This window comes from Gymnogyps californianus, chromosome 1 (assembly GCF_018139145.2).
Source record: "Gymnogyps californianus isolate 813 chromosome 1, ASM1813914v2, whole genome shotgun sequence".
Classification (NCBI taxonomy): domain Eukaryota; kingdom Metazoa; phylum Chordata; class Aves; order Accipitriformes; family Cathartidae; genus Gymnogyps; species Gymnogyps californianus.
The window spans coordinates 163750611-163763093 of record NC_059471.1 but is presented as its reverse complement, the minus strand read 5'-3'; the positions used below and the strand labels follow the sequence as shown (position 1 = coordinate 163763093).

Here is a 12483-nt window from a genome sequence, read left to right as displayed (position 1 = left end):
GTGTTGCGCTTCAGATAGAGAAGGATGCCCGTACGCAAGGCTTGATCTTAAGGAAGTCCTATTACATGGTGTGCTGCCTGGCTACAGCCTGGTACTGCAGCTCCACCTCTGTCATGTGATCCAGTGTGTCACACTAACATCAGTCACATAACCAGATCCACAAGATCTCTTGTTGAACCTTGAGAAGTCTTGGGAAAAAAAAACAACAACAACTGTTCATCTCCTTAAGCCATTAGGGAGTCAACTGCCTATTTACCACCCTAGTGGTGAAGTAAGTGCTTGGGAGGTGAAAGAGACCATGGCAGCACAGCATGTCTTCACATGCCCAAAGTGAAAATTATACCCACAAAAGCTGCCACTGCAATTTTGAGCTTGGCGCATTCTCCAGATCTCTCATGGTTAATACTGTGGAATGTTCCAGCTGTGTTTGTAGTCATGAATGTAGGATGGAAAGCCAGTCCATAATTTTCTACCCACTGTTTATAAATGCCGTATGTTCATAATGTGGGTTTTTCTTTTTCCTTCCCATTGTCTTGATATAGTCTGACTCAGATTTAGCGGGGGGGGGGGTGTGGGTATTTTTAATGTTATTATACCATGGCGGGGGGGTGGGGGTGGGGGTGATGTTTGTTTTATTTATTTGGGTTTTGTCTGTGTGGCTTTTTTTCCAGAGTTACTTCTACAACGATGACACTTTTAACTTCAACTATGCCCAAGCCAAAGCTGCCATGGGCAATTTTAGTGAGGCTGAAGAGGTATGTATTTACTTTCTTTAAAAAACAACAGTGGAAACATTTCCTACATACTCCCCTCTTTCCTTCCTTTTCTCCCTCCAGATCTTCATGTTGGTTGAAAATAAGCAGGTTGTGTGGAACATCATCTTCCCCTTCTTAGAGGAACTGAAACTCTCAGTGAACGCTATTCAGAAAAGATTATCTTGCTAATCTTGTAATGTGAGGTATATGGGGAGTCGTGCTGCTTGTGGTGCATCACAAGAGTGCTTGCAGCTCTCTAATTGATCAAAGAATGCCCTCTTAATCAGATTTCCTATGCTTTGTCTGGGATCCCAGGCAGTCTTATTGTTCAGACTGACTAGGGCATGCTGAGTAAAAGACACTGAATAGTTAAAAGCTTCTAGGTGTCCCTAGAAATTTATGTTTAAATAAAAAAATAAAAAAAATCTTCCTCTGGGAGATGTGGGAGGAAAAGAGGAAGTGCTTACTATCTTATTCAGCAGCATCCAGATGCAGCTGGAAGAGATTAACTTCTACACACAGCATTTTTTGTGTCTATGTGCAGTAGAAACTTAATTACAACTAAAATATGCAAAAGCAAATAGTGATTATGAAGATGGAAGCAACATTTTCCACAAGACCAGAAAGAAGACAAGCCAGGAAAAAAACCCAACCATGTAGTCTAAAGTGAATCATGTAGGTTTGGTTGGTTTGGGTTTTTTGTTTTTGTTTTTCCTGTCTTTCTAACTTTTTAACTCTTCAGGTGTCTCGACAACAGAGCCCCCCTGGGGTTGGGGTTTTTTTTCCCATTTTTTTTTGCACTTTTTTTGTGTTTTTTTTTTTTTCTCTCAACACCCACCCTCTTAATTTCTGTGACCTGAAATTGCATCTCTCTTTAAGAAAAATATCCAAGACTGTCAGGCAAAATGGATATATATTTCAATTCACCAACCTTAATTTAGTTAGCTTAATGAAAATGCAGGTAAGTATCTTTTAAAACTATACTAGCAGCCTATACTGATTCCTGAGACTTCATAAAAATGATAATGCTATAAGTAAGCTTTAGCTGCAGCCAGGCAACAAAGAAACACAAAGGTGTAAACTGCTGTTAATCCACATTTTTCCTCTTATGTTCTTACAAATGGTTCTATATAAACTTGTGTTATGTAGCTGATGCATTTAAATAACAGAATTATGTAATTAAATTGATTAATCTGGCCTAATGTCTGATCTTTGATTGTGATGATGCTTTCATATAAAGATCACCCTTCCCCCATGTCTCATAAACTTGTAAAATATCTCCACATATAGCACTTATTAAGTTATTTAAAAGCTTACCTCCCTGGACATAATGAAATAAAACCTTTGATAAAGTGCTACTTAGAGTGATAATGCTGCTTTCTTTTTATTTCTTCCCTCTTACCCCTTCCCCTCCCTCCCCAAAATTAGGGGATCAGCAATGTTTAACCAATAAAAATGTCAGTAATTTGTGGAACTCGCTGTTCCACTACATACATCTGCTCCTGTAAAGGTATTTTGAGTTTTGCCAGTAGCATCCTAATATAGTTACAAATATACCTGCAGAGAGGCATAAATAGCTTTTTTTCTGTGAGCAAAGCCAGAGCACATTTTAAAATGTATAACTTGCCCCCACGCATCCCTTTAGATGTAGAATGTAATAAACCTGTATTTGTACAGTAAGTTACAAAAGACAAATGTTTTGCCTCAGAACATTACTGAAACCAAAATGGTTAGAAATGGCTTATTGCTGACCTGGAATGATCTCTGACATGTACGGGGAGGAAAGGCTCATATATATATGTGAAACTTCTGGTATTTCAAGAAGATGCTAATGTAATTGCTTGCATTGCTTTCTAAACAAACACATTCCAAATAGCTTTTCCCACAGGCCCAGTGTTCCTTTGTGCTGTTTGTGTTGCATGGCCGCCCACTGGCACTTGTTCAGAGCAGGCCGCACCCTCCACACAGCTTGGCGTTTTGAAGCTACAGAAGTCCCTTGATAAGCATAGCACTGTTTGAATCCTCCACCTACCCGACACAGAGAGATGCCCCTACACTGCACTTGCATACCCTAACTCTTCTCATGAAGCAGTTGTTCGTGTGGCTTAAGCCTTAGCTGCATGTTGAAACGAGGCAGGTCTGCCTTCTGTTTGTTTAAAAGTACATGCATGTATAATCTTTTATTTTCCTTCTTCCTGCAGGTGTTCCTTTTGATCCAGAGTGAGAAGATAAAGAATGATTTTGTTTACCTTAGCTGGCTAGCTCGCTGCTGTGAGTCACTTTACTCTCAACGTTGCAGAATACAGATCCTCCTGTATTGCATCAGTCTTGGCAATCCACTTTCCTAATTGAATTTAATGTTGTAGGTGGATTCAGGACTATGAAAGTGAAAAGCTGATTGCACTAGTTATATATAGCGTGGGTGGTTATTGCACCTTTCATACATCTGGCTTTAGTAAGCAATTACTGCTTCAGTGCAATGCTGTTATAGTTCTGTCAATTCAGCTTTGTCCTAACCAGTGAACCTTTTTCTTCTCAATTGTCTATTCAATTGCTTGAGTGAAGATTTTCTGTCTTAAAAGACTGAGTTATAACTCTAAAATGTTCAGAGTAAAACACAAAACAGAAGCATCCATATTGGGTCAGGCCCAAGGGTCTGTCTACCTCCAAGAGTAGCCGATGTCAGATGTCTAGGGAAGAGAAGAATCAGGCAAGCATATGCGGTATTTTTCTTCCTACCACATTACTCTTCATGTTGTCCAAACTCCTGTGCCTGAGGGATGGCCTTTATAATCTCCACCATGTTTTTTCTTGCAAAAACTTTTCCATTCTTTCCTTGAACCCAGAAAACTTTTGCTATGGTTAATATCCTATAGCAAATTTTATTTAGTTTTTCTGAACCCATTTTGAAAACATTGCAGAGTACACCTCAGTACAGATATAGCTACAGTGCCACATGCAAAATAGTGTAGAGATGGGCTTTTCTAATGACTCAAGTCTGAGATTCCCTAGGCTAATTAGTTTTCCTTACAGTGCCTCAATACAAAAATGTTCTCTTATCAAACAATTTTCAGTAGTTGTACTTGGAATGTAAATATGTATGTTTTGGGACATTATGCCATATCACAGATGTGGTCAACATCTCTAACATGATCTTTCCAGACAGGCACATCACACCTATGGATGCCTATCTATGACTCTATTTTAGGACGTGCCAGTTTATTTCCTTTTTCATTAAGCTGCAGTACCTGGTTGTGTTTGAGTGTTTTATATGTGAATGTTTTATGTGAATTTTTTTGATGGGAGAACTCCCATTGCAAAGGGAATTCATGGTTGTTCAGTAGATAGTGTTCATCTCTGATTCTGTGCTATAGTAGTTCTTTGACATACATCTGGGGATGCAGAACTTTTTGAAGGTGCTACTTATTATACAAGAAGTAGAATTAACACCATGTTATCAATTAAAAATTTTCTAGCTCTTTCATAGGAGTTGCTATTTATTCTTGAGTGTGCCTTTTGCCATTCTGAATTCCTGCTAAAGTTTCAGTAGAGCTGCTGTATTCTTCTGTGTCTGTCTTAAAATTTTGATTTTTCATTCCCAAACAGCTGCTTGGATTCTTTGCAGAAACAACTGCTCAGTGATGAATATAGTTATCTTTTTGTGTCAGTATGTAAATTACTATTAGATCCTTCTGGATAAAAGCTGCTGTAGAAATTACAAAGCATTATAATACGTTCATGTCAGAGTATGATTAGGTATTGAGTCGTAAACAATTCAATGCTGAAATATTTCCAAAGGGCAAAAAGTACCAGAGATGCATCTTTTTTGGATGCTAGACAGTATTGTTTTTGTTTAATTTTATTGTACTATTTATACCAAATTCTTCTTGAAGAGAAGGTAAAAAAACATTGAATTAGCACAGTACTCCATTTCTCTAGATAGATGGGTTGGTATTTGGAAATTAAGACCTGGCTGTTGGCCACTGTATATGGTATCTGGAGCTGATGAAAGAAAAATCTGATTTGATGTCTTACTGCCTCCTAAATGAGAAGTGTCTATAAATCCTGTGATTTGGTGTTACATGGTTGTTGTTGATGACTGCCACCCATTCTACCTGCAACTTATGTATTGGCACAGTGGGCACAGATATAATGAGCTAAACAGTCCTTCTTTTGAAAGAGCACAAGAGGGGTCCATGTGTGAACAGCCAGCTACTCTGTGAGTAGCTGGTAAGACTTGAAAAAGAAAAGCATACTTAATTCCATTTTCTTTTCTCCCAGTACTTGAATGAGTCTGGAATTACCAATATAAACCTCAGATTCAACAGAATGGGTTCTTATCTCCAGAAAATAAAATTTTAGAACTCTTTGTGTTCAAACACCCTAGTAGAATTTCCACTAGCTGAGGTGGGAGATTCAGATTCTTTTATTTCTAATTGTGTATAGCAGTGATGTTTACAGTTAAAGGCCAATGAAAAATTCTAGTCATATAGGAAAATTTGAAACCAGCACAAAATCTCAGGAATTTGGAAACATTTTTTCTAGTAGACACGTAATGACAGTTTTGTTATGCTTGGAGGGGCTTCGGGGACCCCCCCTTTTGGTTTGTTACAGATCATGGGAATTGAATGTTTGGACTGAGGTGGGCACCAAGTATTAAAGACCTCAGTTCGGTGCCAATTAAAATTTTTCTGTGTGTAAGAACATATAATCCTAAATCTCACCATCTAAATTAATTGGCACAGTTCACTGTCCTGCATAAAATAACTTCTCTAATGCTTTCCATTCTGTTCCTTAATCACATCTGAAATCATGAGAGTTGTGCTTATTGCTGTATCTGTGAAATATAAATTGAGATGTAAATGCCATAATTATTCCTCTTGATGTTGGTATTCTCTGATGAATTGGCTGTTATCGCTAGTAAGGCAGAAGATAAGGACAAGTTTCCCTTCCCAACCTCATGCTTACAGGGTGAGGCATGCATTTACATTAAGCAAAGAAATTCAGGAACATTTATTCCACCTGCCATTGCATATTGTGCATGGCATATTCTTTTCACAATCCCAGTTTTTTGTTGTTATTGCAGATATTATGAATAAGAAACCACAGTTGGCCTGGAAGCTCTATCTGAAGATGGAGACCTCAGGGGAGTCCTTTAACCTATTGCAGCTCATTGCAAATGATTGCTACAAAGTGAGTCTTCTCTTTAGAACTTGGTATATGGCATGTTAATTCAGTGATTGTACCAACAGCCATTTTTTTGATACTTTCCATCATTGTCATCACTAGTGAACTTTCTTTTATAACAGCGGGATGTCTAATAATGTAGATGAGTTGGCAAGGATGAGTCAATAATTTAACCTACAGGCCTTCTTGGTAGACAACCCACTGTAAAACGTTGGTAAATTACTGCATGCTTGAGCTATCAATAATGATAACAGTTTCTTCATTCATTGTTGGTAGAAATGACAAGAAACTTTTAAGAAAAAAATATCTATCATAGATTCAGCAAGGAGTCTCATGCTGCATTTTTTTCTGGGACAGTGTTATTTTTTCCTTAAAGCTTGTAATGGCAGTGGGAGATACTCCTTTGTTAATCATAAGGAAATGGAAAGAGAATTCCCACAACTACTATTCTATCTGCCCAAGTGAGGCAGAGAGAGACAGTGTGTAGTCATTAGGAATAAAACTACTCAGAAAAAATGGTGAGCTTAACTGCCTACAGCGGGATCCCTGCTAACACATAATAGTTCTTCTTTTGAACGTTTTCTAGAGGGGACTTTTAAAGAGATGAGGTTAGACTAAGCTGTCGAACATTTTAAAAAGTCAAGCTAGACAAGACAATGCCTACTTTAGTAGGGATGCTCTGGGCATTTTAGAACAAGTTAAAATATATGCTACCTTACTTGTACTAAGCTTCTAGATTGTGGTTACTAGTTCTGATGCTCTGTACTAATACACTGCTGGCATACCTCCAAATTCTAGTTTATACAAAGCTATGTTAATAGTGAAGAGAGCTTGGGAAGCTGATTACAATTCTGCCTAAATTCCTAACATCTAATTCTTCAGATGGTGTCTATACACAGTGAGACTTAGCTCTGATTCAGGTTTTTTTTGCTCTTCTGCAAAGCTGGAAAGAAAACATGAGAGCTTCATCCGCAGGATGGATGTAGAGGCATATAAAGAAAGCTTGTTTGAGAGGATTGTAAATGGCACTATTGGAGAAAGAAAAATTGGTTGTCCTATGCAGAGTACTGTGCAAGATTTCAGTAGACAATAGTAGAATGCTGTATCCGGCATCCTGTCTGCCATCTACAAGGGCGACTGCACTACGTTGGGACCTAGAGGAGCAGGAGCTCAGTGATAGGAGAAAAGGATATTCTTTGGAAAAGTGTCATGGTGAGACACAGGCCATCCACTTTTCAGAGTGTATTGGCCAGAGCCAGAAGGTGGACTGAAGTTATTTGGGGAGCAACCATTTCAGATTTAATTTAAATTAAATATAGCATATAAAGACAGATTGTAATTTTGTGATTGTGCAAATATAGTAGTTCACTGTTTTAAGAAGGTGGATGTGAGAAGAAGAGCAGAACACAGATAATAGGTGTAAAGCTCATGGAGCTGGTTCAGTGTAGCCTAATGCAAGTGAATACACAAGAGCTAGCAGCTATTAGCATAGGCTTAGTAGAGATACAGTGACCAAATTTGCCATCATAGAGGAAAGATAGTAAACTAGAGTCCTATTGGAAAACCTCCCAATGATTCTCTGTTCAGCCAAGCTCTCCAAAGAGCGGCAATATCCGCATACTATCTGTAACATTGTTTTTTGCTGTTTTCCTTCATCTGACAAAGTAACTTGTTCTCAAAATCCTAACAAACACATAACTGAAAGTCATAAAATCTACCTTGTGATCTCAAAAGCATTCTTCTAAAACTAAGCAAATTATCTCTTGCACATCTTTCAAGTATTCAGTCCACCATCTCACCCTAAAACTCTTGTTGCTCAAGCAAGTGGCTATGCCTCTGGTGTTTCCCGTAGCTGCAATTTGTGAAAGCAAGTTGATAATCAGACTTTATGTAAAATGTCTCTCTAGACCATTTTAAGTCTCACTTAAATCAGTTGATTACTTTGCCTAAATTATTCTCAAAACCTCATTGTACTGTAGAGGAGAAGCAGCTCCACACTTCGGATTTATCTAGAGCTCTTAAAAACTGCACTTACAGGACTAAATTTTTCAGCCTAATTATGTGTCTACATATGTCCATAAATGACTGCTCCAAAGTCCAAGGAATTTAATTTAAAAAAATATTACTATAGTGTTATAACTTGTCTTTCTACACTACCAGCTGTTCGTACCTCTTCCACTAAATGGCAAGGCCCATGTTGTTTGAGTTTATGTAGCATTTTCCAGTTGTTTCTGAAACATTATATCATATTGGAGGTCCACAGATGGCACCATAGCTGTAACTTAAGAAAGCAGTCGCACTAGGCTTCACTCAACAGAATGCTGAATGAACATGGATGGAGCAAGGTCAACAGTGTCCTGAGACTAGGTGTAGCTGGATGCCCCGTTGCTATGCTGATAGAAGTTGTTCAGTGAGGAAGCTGGGATGCAGGACTTCAGCTAATTTCTTGCTGCTTTTCATGCAATAGCCCATCTTATCCATATAGGGAACAGCACATGACTTGAGGTGAAGCATTTCCTGCTTCTATGTCAGATAGAAGGAGGGCATTAAACCGGTATCTGCTTAATGGAACTAGATCAGATGCCAGTTTGGCTAGATCAGTATTCAATTTTTTTCTTTTTAGCTGACACATCTGATACTGTTTATCCTCATTATCTTTATTCCTATCCATTTAAGTGCTTGCCAGTCACCTGTGGTTAAAATCACCATTTATGTGAAGAAAAAGGAATTATTACTCATTCTGTAGTACCTGTGTTTCTCTGACTAAAGTTTCCAAACATAACTCCCACAGCCTGTCCTTTTTTCTCAGCAGATGCAGGCTTCCAGCCACCAAAGGATGGGAGGTTGTGCTCAGTCTGCCTTCTGTGCTCTCTCATGGGAAGATGCTAGCCACAAACAACATTGCTATTCAGGCTTGCCCAAATGAAGAACGCTCACAGTCATAGATAAGGTCCACATGAGTTATGCTGACTTCAAAAGCCACAGTTACTGTGGTCACTCCTTTCACACTGACTGTTGCCAACCAACTTGCTTCTTGTTCCCATTTGCAAGTAGAAAACCTAAGGCAGAAAAGATAGGGCACACAGTGGATTTTCCTATGCTCAGGAAAATTTTGGATTAGTGTCACTGAATCTTATTTTGTCCTGTACTGTAACAGTGAAGAAAAAAGTTTAGCTCTAAGTTAAACCCAAAAGACATCCAAATATGTCTCTGTGACCATCTCTACATGAGGAAAAGTGGTTCCATTTTCAAATGTTTGGACTAGTTTGAAGTTGATGTTCTATCAAGGACTTTGGTATAGTTAGTACGACACTAGACAGGGCACCTCATAAAAAAAGAAGTTCTGTAAGCTAGTGTTATCTGTATGTGATCAAAACAACAGTGCTGATCGTTGCCAATTAATAAAGTTCACAGTGCAGTTTGTCTATAATATGTTCAAAGACATAGACCAGTAATGTTATAATACCACCCGTTTCCCTGCGTAGAACTGAAATGTGCCTGTTGCGTGTCACTTGCTGCCTGCAGAAAAACAGGAAAATGCACATTGCTTCTATGACTTACTGCTGATTTCAGAAAACTGAGCTCAAAATTTTTAACCTCCTTCTGAAAGATGGTCATATAGTCAGGAATAATGTTTCACTTTCTACGCAGATGCGTCAGTTTTACTATTCAGCCAAAGCGTTTGATGTTCTGGAGAGACTGGACAGTAATCCTGAACACTGGGAAGGCAAGAGAGGTGCTTGTGTGGGCGTCTTTCAAATGATCTTAGCTGGCCGAGAAGCAAAGTGAGTATTCTGTGTTGTATCTGAATTTATTTTGCTCTTTTCCTATTTCCAGTTAGCTGTAAGCCAGAATCATAATCTTAGCTTTAGGACTATGTATCCTCTTCCAAGTCTTTATTGACCTTTCAGAGAATAGACACTCTGGCCAGTGGTTCCATATGCAGTGTTCTATTTGAAGTGTATCTTCCACACCAACAGTTATAGAATACAAGGTGGAGAATAACTTGTCAGTGAATGCCATGAACTGTAGGAAACCAAAATACATTAGTCATTATACTAGGAAGAGCTAAGTTATAAACATTGTATGTTCATGAACTGAGGGAAAAGAACCAAATTTCATGTTGATGATGTAAGAATGGAAAACTGTCCCGTGACATTTTAAGGTTCATAGAACAGAACTAAGGAAACATTTACTCAGCGCTGTAGGAAGGACATGATTTCTCTAAACAATGAGTAGATGAGACTGTGTTTTCACTAAAATTTGCTTTCTGAAGACACTGCCCATGTCCGACAAATATACTTACTTGATGTAAGCTTAAAGGAAATTATCTGTGTTACTCATAATTTTGCTTTTGGCCCATTTCACTGGATGGGAGAATGAGAGTGAGTAGTGAGGCTGTATTTAAGAACTGTTCCCTCGTGAATATTCTGCTGTGATGCCAGATGGCCATTCTCCCCTGGCCAAAGCTGCTGTTTCGTACATGACTGGTCGGTGTGTATCTTGGCTTCTACACCTTCCTTGTAGTCCCTTCTCTGCTGGAATAATCTCATTAACTACTGCACCCTTCAAGTGTCCTTTTAGCAATTACTGCAGTAGATGCAGTAAAATACACGTAGCTTGCCTGTTTTTCAATATGCATACAAGTTCTTGCTGTAAAGTAGCTGGCAAACTGCAGCTTCATACTGGTTTATCCTATTGGTAATATTCATTTCCATGTTATTTGTATTTATGTGTAAGGTGCTTTGGCAGCACTAAGCTAGATGTTGCCATACTGAAGACTAGCAAGTAGCATTAAAGAAAAAAAAAAGTTTGCTTTGTTCTGGGGAACTATTTTGCAAGAGTAAGGATTTATATCTAAATACACACACGTGCACACACTGAACTCCAGACTAATCACATTTTGATGATTTTGTTTGTTTGTTTGTTTTTACTTTTAATTTCTCTCCTTGTTGCAATTGTATACAAGACTTTTTTTTTTTTTTCTTCTTTTTTGTCCCCTGGGATCTCATCTACTGTGCATTTTTACCTATTCCTGCTCTGCAGATGAATGGACCTCTCTGTCTAGGAACCACGTTTTGCAAAATAGTTTGGATGTGGGTAGTTGTTTATTATATCAGTTGGGTCCTACCCTCATTTAAATCTTTGCTTTTCACCTTTGTAGAGAGACTCTACGGGAAGTACTGCATCTTCTGAAGAGCACTGGTAATTCTCAAGTAGAATACATTGTCCGCATCATGAAAAAGTGGGCCAAGGAGAACAGAGTCCCTGTTTAAGTCAGTGCCACAAAATGAACCGGGTCGGTTACTATTGTGTATGTAGCTGTAAGATGTGGGTTTTGGTTTCTCCTGTGCATTCTGGGTATCTCCTTCCTTGCAGGACTTCAGACAATCAAGCAGGTTGACCCAGCTGAGCAACAGCATAGTGCAGTGAGATTGCAAAACATTCAGCAAGTTGGGTTTTTTTGTTAAAGCTTTATTGGTACTTTTTCTGTTGCACCACTCTCTATTCCTCATTCAAAGTTTCAGTTTTTTACTAGTCATTCCAACTGTCCGCAAGTCAAAGTGCTCCTCGAATGTTCCCCAGATTTCTCCACACGAGTTACTGGACTGATTTGTGGGGTTTTTTTCAGCAAGCCTTCTGGCCTCTGGAGAAGAATAATTTGTTAAATGACTGAGACAAATCTACTGCAGCAAGTGATGGAATGTGGCGAGTAGAGAGGATGATGGTGACAACCAAAAGCCAGTACTAGGGTATCAGATAATACATCAAGACTTCTATATATTACCTGTCTGGGGTAAAATACATAAATCTCAATAACTAATACCTTCATTTCTTATTTTTGTCTATAAGGTTTGTTTTCTCTCTTACCATCTTTTTCAGAGCATGGAGATTTGACTGACTGTATTGTTCAATCTTGCTTTGAGGTTTGACACTCAAAACATTTATTCATGTTAATATAATTCATGTGAGTAATCCATTTAGTTTAGCAATCTGATGGATAAAAGAACTGGATGTTTTGAATCATTTTCTTCAGCATTTACCATCCCTCATTAGCAATATATTTATTATACTTTTGGATTTATTATACTCTCCTGTTTTTCAAGGAGAACAGTTCAGGGAATACATAATTCTGAAAGAAGGCAACACTTGTAACATAGAAATGTGTTATATGTTTTGTAGTGAAAAACATTTGCATATTATTTGTAAACGGAAAATTTACATTTTGTAAATTTGTAAAATACAAAGTATTTTTTTATCTTTGGGGGGAAACTCAGAATACTGTATTCTCTACTGTCTGTGGTTTGATTAAAGCTCTTAGTTGAATCTGCAGTTGAATGTTTTGTTGGTCTGTGTTGCTTCATACTGCAGAAGTTGAAATAGTATATTAATTTTGCTGTGGAAGAGGGCAGATTTGTGACTGGTCATTAAATGCATGCTCAGTAATCAGTCAAAGGCAAGCCAATGGCCTTGGTCCTGATTTTGTGGTAGTTACAGAAAATAAGGAGGCTGGGTGTGTATGGAACATACACCTTTCTGC

The 12483-nt window shown here is 38.3% G+C and overlaps 1 protein-coding gene across 2 annotated transcripts in view; it reads left to right on the top strand.

Annotated features, from left to right (window-relative positions):
* The window catches only part of IFT56 (intraflagellar transport 56), a 50572-nt gene extending 38321 nt beyond the window's left edge, over positions 1-12251 (top strand). For both annotated transcript variants that reach the window (XM_050900143.1, XM_050900132.1), the window contains 5 exons: positions 672-755; positions 2957-3026; positions 5842-5948; positions 9594-9727; positions 11107-12251. In XM_050900143.1, the coding sequence (XP_050756100.1) occupies positions 672-755; positions 2957-3026; positions 5842-5948; positions 9594-9727; positions 11107-11218 (507 nt within the window). In that variant the 3' untranslated portion in view covers positions 11219-12251. The remainder of the gene's footprint in view (positions 1-671; positions 756-2956; positions 3027-5841; positions 5949-9593; positions 9728-11106) is intronic.
* Positions 12252-12483: the final 232 nt, after the last annotated feature.